Source organism: Lepidochelys kempii, chromosome 5, assembly GCF_965140265.1.
Source record: "Lepidochelys kempii isolate rLepKem1 chromosome 5, rLepKem1.hap2, whole genome shotgun sequence".
Lineage (NCBI taxonomy): Eukaryota > Metazoa > Chordata > Testudines > Cheloniidae > Lepidochelys > Lepidochelys kempii.
This window is the reverse complement of record NC_133260.1, coordinates 124,528,947-124,547,231: the sequence shown is the minus strand read 5'-3', so window position 1 is coordinate 124,547,231 and position 18,285 is coordinate 124,528,947. Positions and strand designations below refer to the sequence as shown.

At 46.6% G+C, this 18,285-nt stretch overlaps 1 protein-coding gene across 1 annotated transcript in view; it reads right to left on the bottom strand.

The window, feature by feature from the left end:
• LOC140911815 (stimulated by retinoic acid gene 6 protein-like) overlaps positions 1 to 18,285 on the bottom strand; it is a 51,712-nt gene that overhangs the window by 5,735 nt on the left and 27,692 nt on the right. Inside the window, exons 12-16 of the mRNA XM_073345716.1 lie at positions 16,377 to 16,458; positions 14,699 to 14,747; positions 14,485 to 14,602; positions 11,655 to 11,774; positions 10,503 to 10,666 (exon numbers count right to left, since the gene is read on the bottom strand). Of these exons, the coding sequence (XP_073201817.1) occupies positions 10,503 to 10,666; positions 11,655 to 11,774; positions 14,485 to 14,602; positions 14,699 to 14,747; positions 16,377 to 16,458 (533 nt within the window). The remainder of the gene's footprint in view (positions 1 to 10,502; positions 10,667 to 11,654; positions 11,775 to 14,484; positions 14,603 to 14,698; positions 14,748 to 16,376; positions 16,459 to 18,285) is intronic.

Sequence of the window (18,285 nt, the reverse complement as noted above, 5' to 3'; positions counted from 1 at the left end):
AGCTGGTAAAAATACAAATATTTTCTATTGTTAATTCAAGCCTGGTCTGGTAAAGAAACAGATTCCAGTTCAGGTAAATTGACACCATCACCCCTGGAGGCGAGAGTGAGACCACTAACTAGAAAGCTAGGGCCTTTATAGGAAGGCACCAGGCCTGCTTTCCTTTAGTGTTTCCTGCATTATCTGTTTCAAGTACATATTGGTTACCCAGCACTCCAGTCTCAGCTGAATCAGCCACCTCAGTCAAGTGTTTCCACCTGTAGATGATCATGACAAGCCAAAACTCAGACCACAGCCAGAAGTCCCAATCCCCATTCCTGAGCGGGAACAGCATAGCTTTGCTCAGGTCAAGAGATGAGTAGGAGTTTTTCTCGTAGTCCAAACTCTAATTTAGTTCTCCTTCTTAAATATTCTATTCTCCTCTAGGGAAGCCTCCATCTCCTAGAACATGCCATTATTCCAGGCCTCCCAGTCTGGAAGGCAGATAGTTTCTTTCCCTGGACTGTTTGCTCAGAAGACTCAGCTAAAAATGCTTTACACAAGTACAGCTGCCAAGAACTGAAAGTAGCTAAGAGCTTCTGATCATTCAATCCTAGCTATTGCAGGCCATCAGGCAAGAAATTAGGTCACAATCTGAGTAAGAAAGAGCCCCCCCTCTAAACACCCAAAGAACCAGAAACATAGTACAGAGCTTAACCACACATCTTACCAAACTTCAACACTACTAATCCTTCCCAATATTCAGTCCTCCCCTGCAGGTCTCAGCCATTATATCCCTGTGATGATGTCATCATGGGGCTGCACACACTTGACGGACAGCTCAGGAGGCCAATTGCACATCTGCATTCTCTACTCTGCCCAGTGAGGGCTGTGAGCCTCTGAAAAGTTACAGGGTTTCAGAGTTGCCAATTTTCGTTGGATGTGTTCTTGGAGGTCTCATCACATGACAATCTTTAGTTCCTGGAGACTCCAGGACGATCCTGGAGGGCTGGCAAACCTATTTTCAGTTTATGAGCTGTTTGGGGCAAGCCTCTTACTCTGTGTTAAGACAGTACCTAGCACAATGGGATTCCAGCTCTGATTTTGGCTTTGAAATGCTATGGTCATACAAATAATAAGAATGCTTCATATTCTCAGAGTGCTCCAGTTCTTCTCTCTGAAGAGCGCCTTTACACTCCGTTTCCCTGGTAACATTTTCAGTACAGAAGGTTTTTTGTCAGTAAAACAATCTAAGAGAGGAGAGTGCTGATAGCTGTTGTATTATTTTCCTTTCTTGCCCACTCCAGAAGAGGCTGGGGCAGTTTCTCTGGCCCAGCTGGTACAAGTTGCTTCCTCAGTTCATTTATAGCTTTCCTGTTCGTTGACTTGTCCAGGGAAAAGAACATGGCACAGATTTTTAAAGGTATTTAGCTATTGCTCCACTCAGCATTGCAAGGCCTAAGTGACTTAGGCCCAGAACCTCAAAGAGAGTTAGGTTGCCCCACACTGGGGAACAAGGGGTTAAGGAACTGCTCTGGGCTCAGCCAGCCCCACCCTGCCACACCTGTTGGAAATGCACCAACTGGAGGAGGAGTTTTTTTGAAGCAGGAGTGCTGCTTATTTTGGGGGACAGCAGGGAAGAGAGTAGATCCATACTACCCCCTCCCTTCCTTTCTTCTCTGTAGAGAAGAAGTAGGGTTACTCTTTTTCTTTAATAACTATCTATAGGTCCCTCCCTGAGGGAAGGAAGGGCCTGCTGCAGACACAGCCTGTGTGGGAAGCATTCCTGTTGGCTATGAATGTGGGACAGTGCTTCTATATCCTGGGAAATTTTCCACAATCTGGGAATTTTTGAGTAAAATGTTTTGAATGAAAATTCCCAATTTCCCACGTTGAAGCACTGCTGGGATTTTTTTTTACCAGATTTGGGAAGACTTGGGAAATTTTTAGTGCTAGGTTGGGAAAAGTTGGCATCGTGATATGGAAGCACTGATGTGGGTAGAGTCCCCCTTCAAGGAGGCTAGCCCCTGGTTCTACCCCTGGGCAGCACTGACTAGGGATGGTCTGGCCACCTGGCTTGCTATGTTCTGGTGGGAAGGAGAAACATAGAATGAATATCAGTGAAATATCCTGAATGGAATTAGACATTCAGTCGTTCCAAACTAACAATCTCTCACATTTGTGGTCTCCTGAGTAGGATGAGTCCCAGAAGTGGGGAAATCCAGGAGAAGCTAGGTGCCAAAAGTTCATTACTTTTCCCCCTAGTTTGTACTAGTGTGATGATTTGTTGCCACATCACCTAGTGGATGGCTTGTTAGCCAGTGGATCATGCTGGGCTCTCAAGATTTCCAGCCCAGTATTAACTCTGTCAGATATGGCGGGAGGGATAGCTCAGTGGTTTGAGCACTGGCCTGCTAAACCCAGTGTTGTGAGTTCAATCCTTGAGGGGGCCGTTTAGGGATCTGGGGCAAAAATTGGGGATTGGTTCTGCTTTGAGTAGGGGGTTGGACCAGATGATCTCCTGAGGTCCCTTCCAACCCTGATATTCTATGATTCCTTCAGAGGTTGTAGGGGAGGGATGGGCAGGGACAGAAGAGAAGACAAACTCTGGAGTTGCAAGCATTCAGGATGCAGCAGTTTTCCTTCTTAATTTACAATGCTTTTCCACCCTACTACCCTCCCCTGGGGTGGCATCACCTTCACGTTCATTCAGTTCTAGAATCACTGTGGCAAAGGCTGTTGGACTTTAGTTACAACAACTAGTCCTGGAAAACAAGACAATGGTTGTCCTAACAGTTTCCATAGGTTAGTTGGACACCTAGAACAGCCCACGATGTAAGACGCTTTTGTTTCTGTCTCAGAAACCATGGTGAAGTTGACAGCCATTGAACGCACAGAGGGGGGTTGTTAAGGTGTAGCAGCCAGCAAGTTACCCTGTTTTATAGCATGGCCAGATATGGTTAGAGTGAAGAGACAGTATGCAGTGCCTAGCAGTGTTGTTGCCCACTGACTGAATGCACCCAGCTTGCGTGGAGAGGGCACACAGAGACCCCCATTTTGGAATGCTGGTGTGAGAAGGTTCCGTGGCAGTTGGGAGTGACAGTTGGGCATCTCAGGCGAGCATGGGGGAGGGAGCAGCTCTTGCATGGCCATTTCCCTCATCCATCCTGGCGCACGGCACCCAGTGCTATGGCTGACAGAAGGGCTCGGCATCTCTGGGCTTAGCTCCAGGGGACCCAAGACAAGCAGCCTCCCTCAGGTGCAGGCACGCTCCTGGCTGCTACCCATCAGGACACCAGTGGGTTTTCCTGCCCCGCCAATGTCTGCCACCTCCCAGTCACACTGCTGGAGCTGAAGCAGCCCTCACTGCTGCCTGGCATGGAGGTGCCAGACTAGAGCCTGCCAAGGGGTGATGGAGGGTGTGGAAATGTAGAAGGAGCCTGCCCATGACCCAGTAGTCCACAGGCTTAGTCAGGGTCCTTATTTATTTAGCTTCATACCCTACATAGAAAAGCACCAAGCTAGGACTCTAGGTGCCTTTGACATAGGTTAAGCAGGATGTGGATAAAAGTCAGATCCTGCCAGAAAATGAAGGATCCCCTTGGATCCATGGAGACTGGCTGGACTCCAGATTTGTTGGCACCATACCAATGGTTGGAGAAGTGCTTTAGGTGGTACAGCTTGGGGGCTTGGGCACAAAAATTGAGAGGATCTGTTATTTTCTGACAGGATCTGACTTTTACTCACACACATGATCTGGTGCCTAGCAGTGGCAGTGTAACATGCTGCATCTTGTAGCCCAGGGCAGCAGGACAACTGGGAAAGGGAAATATCCTGTGAAGGTCCCACAACCCATGGTGAGAAAAGAGGAAGTCCTAAGCATAGGTGTAGTTTGACTTCTGTATTTGGGGGAGCAGCTCCAGTCAGACCAATGGGGGCGGCGAGGGGGGGAGCAAATTCCACACCTGCCCAAGGCTTGCAGTTTGCCCTCCCCAAAACACGCCCATGGTCCTAATGTCCATGAGGGAGAGGGGAAATAGGAGATAGTTGGGGACAGGTTCTTCTACATGGTGAGGTCAGTGAGCATCTTTAACAGCTTTCTCTCCTCTCCTAGCTTCCTGGCTTGTGATCTCAGGCAAATGACTGTGGAGGTGGGCGTCTGCAGAGACAATACGTTGGCAGAGCTCCAGCTACAAGTATGTCATCTTCCTTTCCTGATTCAGAACCAATACTGTCTACAGTATTTGCTGTTCTTATGGAGCCGAAGGATGTCCTTATGACTTGCTGTGACTTCAATGGGGCCAGGATTTAACACTGGGACTCAGGAACCCCACCTGAGAGCATAAAAGGAGCAGGAAGGTGCAGTGAAGAGGGAAATGGGAGCTCAGGAAGCTGTGGTACAGAGTGAGACAAGCTCTGTGGGCAGTGAGGCCTGGGAGAGAGAGCAAAGGCCCCAGGCAGACAGGTCTGGGAGGAGCAAGAGAAAAACTGGGTTGTGTGTGGACTTTGTTTTGGAGAGATGTTGAGTTTTATTTGTACTCTTTTATATTAATAAACCCAGACCCCAAGGAGAGGTATTTCTGACCAAGAAAAAGCCTAAAGTGAAGTTTATTTGAATAGTCCAGAAGGGGACGCTGAGGCAAGTTGTCTATAGTGTGACCATAGGCCCTGAGGAGGTGCATGGGAGACAGCTGGCCTGTTTAGATTGTAGGCTCTTCAAGGACTGTGGCTCCCTCTCACTATGTGTATGTACAACATTTACCACAATGGTGACAATGTTTGATTGGGGCCCTCATGTACTACTGTGATATGAATAAATATCAATAGTTATTAAGAACTGTTATCATAGAATCATAGAATATCAGGGTTGGAAGGGACCTCAGGAGGTCATCTAGTCCAACCCCCTGCTCAAATGCAGGACCAATCCCCAATTAAATCATCCCAGCCAGGGCTTTGTCAAGCCTGACCTTAAAAACTTCTAAGGAAGGAGATTCCACCACCTCCCTAGGCAACGCATTCTAGTGTTTCACCACCCTCCTAGTGAAAAAGTTTTTCCTAATATCCAACCTAAACCTCCCCCACTGCAACTTGAGACCATTACTCCTTGTCCTGTCCTCTTCCACCACTGAGACTAGTCTAGAACTATCCTCTCTGGAACCACCTCTCAGGTAGTTGAAAGCAGCTATCAAATCCCCCCTCATTCTTCTCTTCTGCAGACTAAACAATCCCAGTTCCCTCAGCCTCTCCTCATAAGTCATGTGTTCCAGACCCCTAATCATTTTTGTTGCCCTTTGCTGGACTCTTTCCAATTTATCCACATCCTTCTTGTAGTGTGGGGCCCAAAACTGGACACAGTACTCCAGATGAGGCCTCACCAATGTCGAATAGAGGGGGACAATCACGTCCCTCGATCTGCTCGCTATGCCCCTACTTATACATCCCAAAATGCCATTGGCCTTCTTGGCAACAAGGGCACACTGCTGACTCATATCCAGCTTCTCGTCCACTGTCACCCCTAGGTCCTTTTCCGCAGAACTGCTGCCTAGCCATGCGGTCCCTAGTCTGTAGCTGTGCATTGGGTTCTTCCGTCCTAACTGCAGGACCCTGCACTTATCCTTATTGAACCTTATGTCATGATGATGATCTGAAAAGCAACATGTTAAGTTAGGACTATAAAGGTAGCTGTGGAAAAGACTTTAACTTCTAGGCATGGAATTAACCATCATCCTTGGATACAGGTTTGTATGTCATTAAGGACTTGTTGAAGCTCCTCAGTGGTATTGAGGAGCTGGGGACTGCTCAGATGTGTGGGTAGAAACAGAACATTGAATACCATAAAGGGGCATGAAGAGGACCAGAAGTCAGTGAAGAATTAAGATGGGCATTTGTAGATAGAAGTAGAATGGCTTGGAGAAAGAGTGTGATAGGCTTGTCAGAAGAAGGGGACCTTCTTCCCACCACCTGCAACAGCTTGACTAGAGGAAGGTCAACTATCTTGACCATCTCAGGGTGAGGAAGCGTGACAGGAAAACATAAGCATCCCTGTGCTGATCACAGCTCAGTGGTTTGGTAGAATGAGAGAGGCTGATTCACTCCTCTGAGCAGATCAGTCTTAGAAGTACATGAAGAAGAAGAGCTCTGTGTAAGCTTGCAAGCTTGTCTCTCTCTCTAACAGAAGTTGGTCCAATAAAAGACATTACCTCACCCATCTTGTCTCTCATCGGTAACTAAAAGCTATTAGGAAATGAGGCATCTGTTGTCAGCTACTTGTAACTGAACTGTAACTTTTTCAAACTCAGTGCGGGTGTTTCAAAGTTCATTGCACATTCATTAGTCCCTGCACAGGCTCTGGCACAGTTGGAAATTAGGACAAATAAAAGTTGTGCTTGCTGTGAGAGGCAAGGCTGTACAAAACCAAACTCACACCGGAGCCTTGTATTCAATGTGGAAATTCGTTTCTGTCCCCTTGAACTTGCATGCTTGGCAAAATGAGAGAAGAATGGTCCTTGACCCCACACAGTCAAGGAAATATTGGCCAAAACCAATGTATCTCTATTTGGTTTACAACAATGAAAATGTTGCTGGGGTTTATAGTGATTTAACACAATTCACAGCTGTCTATTGGAAACAAATGTAATGCACAACAACCAATGACAGCAAGTGCTCCTGGACATCCATTCCCACCGCTCTCCTGTCATACCAGGGCTGAGAGCCCTAACTGCTCATAGTGTATAGCTCTGAAATAGAACTCCATCTTCTGAAAGTCCTAAGGGGCAAGTCACCAGCTGTTCGAGAGTCTTCCAGTTTCCACCTGCAGAGTAAGCTAGACACAGGGGTTCTGTGGCGCATCACTGGCACCGGACTGCGCGTTAGGCTTCCTGAGTTCAGTGAGCCTGGGGTTGTTGAGAAGGGTGTAGAGCAGCAACCACCGTGTCCTGGCTCTGGTTGACACTCTGGGTTCTAAAATGAAATACATACAGAACTCAACACACTCCACTTCTTTTTCTCTTGTAATTCAGAAACTAATGACCAGCTCCTCAGCTGGTATCAGTGGAGTTATATCAATAGACACCCACTGAAGATTCATAAATTCCAAGGCCAGACGGGACCATTGTGATCATCTAGTCTGACCTCCTGTATAGCACAAGCCAGAGACCTGCCCCACAATAATTCCCACAGCAGGTCTCTTAGAAAAATATCCCATGTTGATTTAAAAATTGTCAGTGATGACCCTTGATAAATTGTTCCAATGATTAATTGCTCTCACCATTAAGAATGTACACCTTATTTCCAGCCAGAATTGTCTAGCTTCAACTTCCAGACATTGGATTGTTAGATCTTTCTCTGCTAGACTGAAGAGCCCATTATTAAATATTTGGTCCCCACATAGGCGCTGACTTTTGCTGGCGCTGGTGGGTGCTCACCCCCCCTCTGTCCCTGGCCCCACCCTGACTCCATCCCTGCCCCACCCCCATTCCAACCCCTTCCCCAAATCCCTGCCCCAGCCCCGCCTCCTCCCCTGAGCGTACTGCATTCCTGCTCCTCCCCCCTCCCTCCCAGAGCTTGTTGTGCCGCGAAACAGCTGTTTTGCATCAGCAAGTGCTGGAAGGTAGGCGGAGAAGCTGGGACGCGGCACGCTTAGGGGAGGAGGTGGAGGTTAGGTGAGGTGGGGGGGCGGGGAGGGGAGCTTGGCTGCCAGTGGGTGCAGAGCACTCACTAATTTTTCCCCACACCCTCGGAGTCGGCGCCTATGGTTCCCCATGTAGATACTTATAGACTGTAATCTATCTATCTGACCCAAAAGACATGAGGCCAAATTCTCCTCTCGTTTACACTGGGGTAACTCCACTGACTTGTGTGGAATAGCACTGGTGTAAGTGAGAAGAGACTTTAGCTCAGAACATTGTCAGCACCACTTAATAAACAGCATGATTAATATCCTTCCTCCACCTGAGGGCCAACAGCTTCACCTTCACTGCATGCATTAACTCGAAGACACCGGCTCCCAAATATGACCCTTTGTAAAAACGAAGAGCATAGCAAGATTCAATAAAGGGTTATGGTCATAAGATTACAGGCCATTTTTGTGGGCCTTAGGGCTTATCTTTCAGATGCACATTTGAAGCCTGATTGACTTCAACTCAGTTGCACGCATGTAACATTGAGCAGAAATGTCTCTTTACTGCATATGAATAAGAATAGTTTCTGCACTTAGGCGTGCTGAGATAATATGACAGGGTCTATCAGTTCTCGTACCTTGCATCTGATCATCAGCATGGGAAGCAGAGGGAGGTTAGAGATAAAGGATTCCCAAAGAGTAATATAATTTTAGAGTTAAATAGCTCATAGTACTCACTTAAGTGGCATATATGTTAATACTTCAGTCAAAGTGCTTACTTGATATATTATTGAAGATATAATATTTGGTGGATTTCTGCAGTTTTTTCTCAGTGGTTCCGGCCAGAAGAATGTGACAAAAGCTGAGGAGGGTGGGGTTAGTGTGGTAGTGGTCCATAAATATCATACCAACCCATGTGTTGAATCCTGCATTAAAAAAGGGATACATCTACAGAGACGTGCAGCTTAACTCCCTTCTCTCTACACGGCGGGCCCAGTACAGCATTCTTTGTGAACCTATATCTCCCATTCAAGTCAGTAGGCATTTGTGAGAACAAAGAATGCAGGCTCAGGCTCTTCATTCATATACAGCCAAAAGCTTTTCAACCCAAGTCCTCCCTGGGCAAGGTGTGGATGTAGGTAGCCTTTGACAGGTTGGGTGGTGCTTGCTCCACAACTCATCTTGAGGGGTGGGGGCACTGGAAGAGTTAGGATTCTTTCATTCCAAAAAGAAATCAAGAAAGAAACAATATTTGCTTAACAGACCAGTAGTAGTTTATAAAAGTTAGGCCATCCAATCAGGAAACAGAAACCATACCATGTGACTTAAGTGGCCATTCTGAATATCAAGGACAGTCTGAATACTAACTACAAAGAGTTTGTAAACAACCCTCAGCTCAAATGTGTTTGTGAACACACCAGGCCTTTGGAATAGTTAATCAATTGTGATCTGGTCTCCGAAAATTAATAAGCAAGGAGCAATAAATATATTGACCAGCTGTACCCTAAACTCACAAGTCCAATCCACAAATAAATTACTGATTCTACATTTTAAAATAAAACTCCCCTCTTGGAGCTTTATTCTTCGGAAGCTTCCCCTTTTTTGAAAATGTCAGTCGGGGAAAAATAGTCATATAATACACATCCAGCTTCAAACCAATACTTGGCAATAATTGGCTCAAACCCATCATTGCGGAGGAGCAGAATATATGCTTCAGGGTTTACATCTTTGTGTAGTTTTTAATATTAAAAAAAGCCAAGGACAAAATCCTGAGAGAAGTGGAGTGGCCGCATCTGAGTAGAGTAACTGAGCTATTCTTCATGCACTGTTTTCTATAGCACCCATCACCATAATATCTATGATGGAGCCAGAGCGTGCTGTACAGTGCTCCAAGAAGGAGCATCATGTGCTCACCATAGTGGCTGCTAATGTAAACCACCCTAGATGAGGGGTCTTTGTCCCCTTCTACTGTCTGACCAATGGAAGAGGTTAAAGAGTGCAGCATCTCCCAGTTACGGCAATCAGGTGCTAGACGCGTGTGCTTTTAGAATGGAAGATCTTGGATTGGGCATAGCGAGCAGATCGAGGGACGTGATCGTTCCCCTCTATTCGACATTGGTGAGGCCTCATCTGGAGTACTGTGTCCAGTTTTGGGCCCCACACTTCAAGAAGGATGTGGATAAATTGGAGAGAGTCCAGCGAAGGGCAACAAAAATGATTAGGGGACTGGAACACATGAGTTATGAGGAGAGGCTGAGGGAGCTGGGATTGTTTAGCCTGCAGAAGAGAAGAAGGAGGGGGGATTTGATAGCTGCTTTCAACTACCTGAAAGGGGGTTCCAAAGAGGATGGCTCTAGACTGTTCTCAATGGTAGCAGATGACAGAACGAGGAGTAATGGTCTCAAGTTGCAGTGGGGGAGGTTTAGGTTGGATATTAGGAAAAACTTTTTCACTAAGAGGGTGGTGAAACACTGGAATGCGTTACCTAGGGAGGTGGTAGAATCTCCTTCCTTAGAGGTTTTTAAGGTCAGGCTTGACAAAGCCCTGGCTGGGATGATTTAACTGGGAATTGGTCCTGCTTTGAGCAGGGGGTTGGACTAGATGACCTTCTGGGGTCCCTTCCAACCCTGATATTCTATGATTCTATGATTCTAAGCAGGATTAGTTACACTATTAGCTCTTGGATACATGTAGGAAGGCCAAGGCCCTGGCCATGTACAGCCCGAGTATGGCTAATACTATATTCTGCCTTGCTCCTTTGCAGGTGTGTTGGGCATGAAGAGGTTCCCTGTAGATACATCTGATGTTTGCTTGAAAAGTTCCAATATTCTTTATGAGAGAGCCACCAAATGGCAAATCCCCATACAAGCTATCCATGCAATGCTCTGACGTTTCATACACTTACCCATGTCAGCAGCTTCATACCCTTTCTGCATTATAGTCCTGTCTATCCGTGCAATCAGCCAAGTTCCCAACAGGATACTGCAAAGTAGTCTGAACAAACAAGCCCCCAGGCCCAGGAGCACGTTGTAGAAGAATAAAAAGTAATTGAAGTTGTGAAAAGCTTTTCTGCAAAAGAGGGGAAAATCCACTTTCACACTTAGTGCCCAATCATGGGTTTGGTTTGGGCTTCAGTGTGCCACAACAGCTCACAAGGAACTAACAGAGATTGACCAAAGACACAAAAGTTTTAGATCTTGATCCACCCCTAAACCCCTCATCCCCGGCCCCACACCAGATCCCGCACCCCCAGCCAGAGCCCTACCCTGCACCCCTACCCCCTGTCCCAGCCCAGAGCCCCCTCCTGCACCCCAAACCTCTCATCCCTGGCCGGGAACCCCCTCCTGCACCCCAAACCCCTCATCCCCAGTCCCACCCCAGAGCCTGCACCCCCAGCCGGAGCCCTCACCCCCTCCTGCGCCGCAACCCCCTGCTCCAGCCCAATGAAAATGAGCGAGGGTGGGAAAGAGCGAGCGACGAAGGGGGGATGGAGTGAGAAGGGGGTTAGGCCTCGGAGAAGGGACGGGGCAAGAGTGTTTGTTTTTCTGCAGTCAGAAAGTTGGCAACCTAAGATTCTTGGGACTGAGCTTGTGGAGTCCTTGCACTCACAGAAGTATAGAGATTTAGTTGGGGATTGGTCCTGCTTTGAGCAGGGGGTTGGACTAGATGACCTCCTGAGGTCCCTTCCAACCATGATATTCTATGATTCTATGACTGCAATTTTTCAATGAGGGCAGACTTTTAGGGCCCACTCCCCCTCTTCCCTTTTGCTAGACCCTGTAGCTTCACTTTCAATCCCCACTCACCACTGCATACCTTACCCCACCTTACTACTTTTGGATTTGGCCCAGATATCCACACACTCCCAGGTGCATGGTGTTTGAAATTCAGACCCTGAACCAAATTCCGTGGCTCGACCCTCTCTGTCTACTTGTACCTACATTAGTTCATGTTTGTCCAGGCAGACATAGATCCTTGTATGAAAAGCCCCATGCAGTAGGAGATCCTTGTCTGGAGGATGCAAGACCATAAGGGCTGTTTCTTTCCTACCACTAACCTGTTATTGAGAGCTAATGGCTTCTGCTTATCATCTGGCAAGATCTTTGGCTGAAGGAAGAATCTCGCAGCGATCTTGATTTGTAATATCATGAGCCCCATGGCAATCCCAACTGTAAGACTGTAATGGAAAAGGAAAAGAGAAACATCCGATGAAGTGACCTGTAGCTCACGAAAGCTTATGCTCAAATAAATTGGTTAGTCTCTAATGTGCCACTAGTACTCCTTTTCTTTTTGCGACCCTTTTAATATAGATGTTGTGGTGAAAGGGGCTGGGAATATAGCCTATTAGAGTCCCTGGACAATGGGATGGGAGACCTGCATGTGATTGCCAGCCCCTGGGACTGATTCCCCACTGCCCTGTGCAAAGGAAGAGCAAAGCAGGCGTGAAATGCCACCATTCTGCTTTGTAGGGTTTTATGCCCACTTTGCACAGGTGTAGAGGAAGATGCTGCACTGCCATCATGCACTTACCTGTGCAGTATCTCAGAGGTTCTCAACATGTGACCTGCAGCCCCCCTCCCCCGGGGTCCGCGGACTATGTCTAAGGGGTCCGCGAAGGACTTAGATTGAAAACGGACTGACCAGAATTCAACTCTATGTAAAGAGAATCCATTTCCAAAGAGGTCTGGGCCTCCATTCTGCTCTCAGGGGTCTGTGAACGAGAACAGGGTGAGAACCACTGCTCTATCCTGTGGGGAATTTCTTCCTGACCCTCTGCATGGCCCAGACTGTGATACCCTTACTCACGGGGTAGTATCTCACTGCAAATAGCTCCACTGGCTGCAGGAGGGCTGCTCAGGGTGTAAGGTGTGATTCAAATTCAGATTCTCCAGTTGAAAGGGGGAGGCTGCAGGGAGCCAGTTGCCGCTCCCTGATCCTCAGCCACTTGGTTCTGGCACAAGAAAAGTGGCACAGGACCAGCAGTAACTTATGCAGCTGCCATACGGTTCCTCAGGGACCATAGGCCAGTGGAGAATCATGTGTAGCAAAGCTCCACTCGGCCATACCTCCCTCCTACCCCAAGAACTCCACTAAGACACCATCTCCCTCATGTTATGCTGAGGGTGGGGGTGTGCAGCTGGCACAATCGGTATCAGAACTGCTGCCCACCACCTTTAACCCCACTGGAGAGCTCACCTGAGCAGGGGGAATTCTCTACCTGCTTATCTCTGGTAACTTTAAGGCCACGAGCCCCGAAGCGGCCTTAGCAAACCAGAAAATCTGGCCCAATGGGAATAAGGGGTATCAGAATCTAGCTGTCCTTCTCAGAGCACAAAATGAGCACAGAGGAGGTGTGGCCTGGGTAATATCCATCCGACCTAGTATCAGTGCACATACTGTCTAGTAGTCCTTTTTAATTCTTACTAAGATATAAAATCGTCCTCCTGCTTTACAATGCTCACAGAATAAGCCTTGTTATGATTTTTTTTTAATGACGGCTCATTCGAATTCTATGGCTACTGGTCTTATTGTCTGCAGTCACCAACTGGGCTGAAGATAATAAGCCAAAAGAGGACCGTCCTCTGCACAGATTCCTGGGATTCCAGGAAGCGAGTGGCTTCAGGAGACTCATAGAGTCCTGTAGGGAGTTCCTGACAGAGGCTTCATTTGCTGGGGGCAAGAAGGGCTGTTGCCGCCACCCCCAGATCTTGGTTTGTCCCTCCCAGATTTTTCATAGGTCTATAAGCTCCGTTATGTCTTCCGCTCCCACCCCCTGCCTCCCCCAACTTTGCAGGATATAATATAATTATATTTAATTTTTCCTGTGCTGACACAATTTTGCCCCCCTCCACCCTCAGATTTTTCTGACATGATACCCTGATTCCTGAGATTGTGGGGAAAAGAGTGTAGTTGGCCTAGACAGATTACAAAAAGGCAGACCCTAGACCCATATAGGTGGGCTGGTGGCTCTGCCTTCAGGAAGTGGAATCAGCTGTTATATCTTATGAAGCCTTGAAACTGCGATACCCAATCTTTGCCAAACCTGAGGACAGTGCCGGCTACTTGCCAGGAGTCTGGGAGACACACTTAAGAGAAGAGTGCGGCTGGCTGATCTTTAATGCAGAGATGTGGGCCACGGAGATTGCAAGTCCAAGCATGAGATGTTTTCTTTAGATTGAGCAGTCAGGACATTAGATCAAAATGGAGCAATGCTTGCTGGGACCTCCTTGTCCACATTAAAGATGAAGGTGGAATATTGTGGACAATGGATTGCATTTTGGCTTAGCTTGTATTCTTATGTGCTTTCACCCTTTGATTATCCATTGTCAGTCAGTCCCCTCGTAGTCAGCATTTTCCTTAAGACGGGAAAACAGACAATGTGCTTAGATTGTAAACCTCTCAAAAATTCCCCACAGGGAAAGCAAGTTTAAAGATCTGCTGACCTTTGGAAAGGTTGCATGGCACATCTTCAGAGGAGGGCTGCTGGGGCTATGTTTAAGGAACCTGCAGAATTTATGTTACGTGGCAGGGTTATTCAATAGCAGCGTGAAAAAAACTCCCCCCTGACCAACACAGTGCTACATCAGCAGGAGAGGCAGTCCTGCCAACATAGCTAACGCCACTTGTTGGGGGTGGTTTAATTATGCTGCCAGAAGAGCTCTCTCCTGCCGGCAAAGAGCGGCTACACTGGAGACCTTATAGCGTCACAGCTGCAGCAGTACAGCTGTGCCAATGTAAGATCCGTAGTGTAGACACAGCTTAAACATCTGTCACTGGAACCTACCGTTTTCAGATAGGTACCTCTTGTTATTTTATAGACCTATAAATCTAAATCAGCGCGAAGACAGTGAGATAACACCAGAAATGTGTGAAAACAATGCACTTACATCCCAATTCCCAAACCTTTGGCAACTTCCAGCCCTTGGCCATGCTGTATCGGCAAAACAAAACTGTACATGATCATTACACCAAACAGACACTGCACCACATGAATGATCAGGTAGCCTGGAAAAGAGAAAACACATTTCTTACCATAGAGGAAAAGGGCAACCGCTCTAATATTGGTTGAATGTATGCTTATGCTGAAGGCTTGGCACGTACCCCATAATATGTATGCAATTTGCCAACCAGAGTATCTTGCTATTGCGGCCTGAGTTTAAAAAAAGAAAAAGGACAGACATTTATGACATTGGAATTGCTGCATGTTTGATCAGAGAAACAAAATACATCCTTAGGCCCTGATTCTGGTCTTCATCCTGCTGGCTCCTTTATGCCACATTTCAATCACAGGGCCTGATTCTCCACTGCCCGGCATCTTATTCAGCATTCATACCAGTGCGGAGTGAGTGCAAAGTGGGTGTGAATTTATCCCATTCTGACTGGTGACAGTTTACCCCCACTCTGCACTGGGTAAGTCACTGGACAATGTGCAGGGCAACCAGGAATCCGTTCCAGTGTCCCTCCCACATCCCTTCATCACGGACCCCAGAGCTACATTGAAGCATACAGGAAAGGTGCAGAAGTGAACTGAAGTATGTGCTGAAAGTGGAAGGAGATCAGAGGAGCTTGGCTTGGACTCCTGCACAGCTTACACAAGGGAACGGAACAAAACTACATGTACCCAGAATTCTACCCACAAAACTGCCTTTATAACTGTTAGAACATGTCTGAAGAAAATAGGGACAAGAATTGTTTTCCCATTCACTTCTATGCAGAGTAAGGCTCCAGTCCTGCAAACATTCAATACGCTTAACTGTAAGCACACAAATAGCCCTATTTGCGTCCTAGTTAATGGAGCATTTGCTTACTTAACTGTCAGACTAAGCGATGGGGTGTTAGTCACCCATGTTCTAGTACCCTCACTTTCCTGGATGGCAATCTCCACTGAGTAAGGATTGTCATTTGTTATGTTTAGTACAAAGTTGATTTGAAAAGATGCCATTTCTATTGTTCTTTGGGCGACAGCTTCATCATTCTGAACGACAAACCAAACCACTGACATTGTTTGTACCAGATAATAAACTGCTACTGCTCAGGGGCAGCTTTCATCTGTGGAGTGCAAAGTTGAGGGGTGCAGTCAGTGAGTCAGTCTCCTCCCCTGCTCCATCCCTCCCTGAAAAGCCGACAGTGCCCTTACCGCATGTCAGCTCTGGAGGTGTGAATGCAGCACGAGGCGATCACTGCAAAGCCAGCAGTGATTATCTCCTGGTCCTTACACAATGGCGGTAATAAACAAATGTAGGGCACTTAGTGGTGATCAGGGTCAAGTTCCTGTGACAGCTTGTTATGAGAGATATCAGTGTTAGACTGAGGGCCGGTCTGCACGGAAGATTTACATCAGCATAGCCGTGTCTTTCCGGAGTGTGAAAAATCCACACCCTGAGAGAATAGTTACACTGACCTAACCCCCAGTGTAGACTTCTGTTGACCCAGTTACTGCCTCTCAGGGCTTGTCTACACTACAGGTTATGTTGGTATAACTTATGTTGCTCAGCCACCCTGAGGGCTTGTCTACATTACTCGCTGGATCGACGGCACAGATCTGTCATAGAAGCCTTTTACATTAGTTTTACAGTGTGAAGCCATCATACAATGAGATTAGCATGCTCCAGAATCAGGCCCATGAATCTTGCACTGACCCATTAAACTATGGCCTCCTCTTGCAAAATACTGGAGAGCACGTGTAAACTACATTCACAAGTTCTCCCACTGAATTTCAAGTATTAGTGGATCAGAGCTACTGGCTGGGAACTTTTGGGGAAAAGCAGTGAGAACTTACCACGCTTTGAGAAGAAGCAGGCTCACGAGACCTTAGTGGAAGGAAATGTTTCTCCCCTGCCCACAGCCGCTTCATGTGTTTTCTGAATAAAGGTGTCAAAATTAGTTTAAAAAAGTTTCACACAAATAAATTGGAGATTTTATTCACTCAATAACTTTGTCTGACTGTTTGATCACAGAGGAGCTATATCAGATGATTTGACTGAATGTCAAAGGGGTCAGCAATCTAGAGCTAAAGGCATCATGGATTAATGCAATAAACACAGAGCCAAGGGGCGCAATGGTGAAAAAATGGCAAACATTGTGTTTTATTGGGCATGCCACCCAAAGCACAAGTTTTGATTTATTACAATACAATACAATATACAACAATGAAGGCTTATCTTTTGCTTCAATAGGAGTTTTACCTATCTAAGACTCAGTAGTAAATCTGTAAAATAGAATCTGGTCTACATACAGGCTAAGAGCACTGTAATTACAACAGGGGCCTTATATGAAAATTGAATCCAAAATTGTGATTTCAAGAGTAAAAGACATTTTACTTTGACAGAGGTAAAGTGTAACCTTTCACTAAGACTGTGTGTGTCAAAACTCCTGTTTAAAGTTAAACTGCTGATAGCTGCTGAGTACCAAAATACAAAAAGAGAAGTATCTGTCTGTAGACTAAGGTCTCTTGCTTAATCTTAGAATAAATAACTTTGTTTTATGTGTACGGTTGAATGAAGATGAATGATTGATTTTTTCTATTATTTCAGTTGCAACAGCTTTGTACTTTTTCCAATTTATTTTGGGTTCTTGTGTTGGAACTTGTATGGGATGGTTGAGATAATCTCTGTGGACTGACCCATACCCAGGAAGAGTTGATCTTATCTCCTAAAATGTCTCAAAATATTTTGAGGTCTGCTGACTGATTGATTTTCTAAGCCAATGCTTACTGGCAAGGAAAGTCTCTTTATTTGCATAAAGATGACCTAATCCAGCCCCACTGGGTGATGTTTATGACTTCAGAGGGGGAATGCCCCATTCTGCTTTGCCAAGAAACTCCAAGAGTTTGCCAAGAGTAGAGTAGGAGTTCCAAGGGGGAGGAATCAGTCAGGCCACCATCGTCAAAAAATGGAAGGAAAAGAAGAAGCCATTGCTTCTGGCTAATAGCCTCTGGTGTGATGAGGCCACCAGGCTTGTCAAAAGACTTGTGCTTCCTTCCCTTTCTCAGACAGCCACTGAGATGCCAGAGTCCAGCAAAACACACCATCCAAAATTTGGCATCTACAGGCAAGCAACCTCTAGCCCAGCGGTTCTCAAACTGTGGGCCGGGACCCTGAAGAGGGTTGTGAACCTGTTTTAATGGGGTTGTTGGGAACACTGGGGCATGGCCACTAGGTAACTCGAGGGGATGGAAGACCACGAGTGTCGATGAAGCCCCCTCGCACTAGGCGCCGGTGTCCTTGGCCCCCCCCTCCTGCCTGGAGGCACTCGCAGCAGCTCTGCGTGCTAGGCCCAAGTGTCCTTGGCCCCCCCGCCTGGAGGCACACACAGCAGTTATGCTGAGAATCTGCAACAGTATGTTGCAGAGTCAGACTGCCTGAAACTAAGCAAGGCCAAACAGGGGAGATATGGAAGAACAATGCTGAATAAAACAGCTTTATGTATAGTTTAACAAATGATACAGAGAATCAGGGAACTAGCTGGGAACTGGATTGGCTGGCTATATGGATACTTGGAGCAGCTTGCTATTGGATAAGTATGCTGGGAAAAAGGATGTATAAAAGCCTGTGTAACTTCCTGCTCTGTTGTACAGGATTTGAGATTCAAATCTCCCTGTACCTTTTTGAAGCTTCAAATAAACTTTTCTGCTTCTCCACCCCGTTGTGATTATTGGGTGTAGCACACCGGGTAACGAACCAACTCAA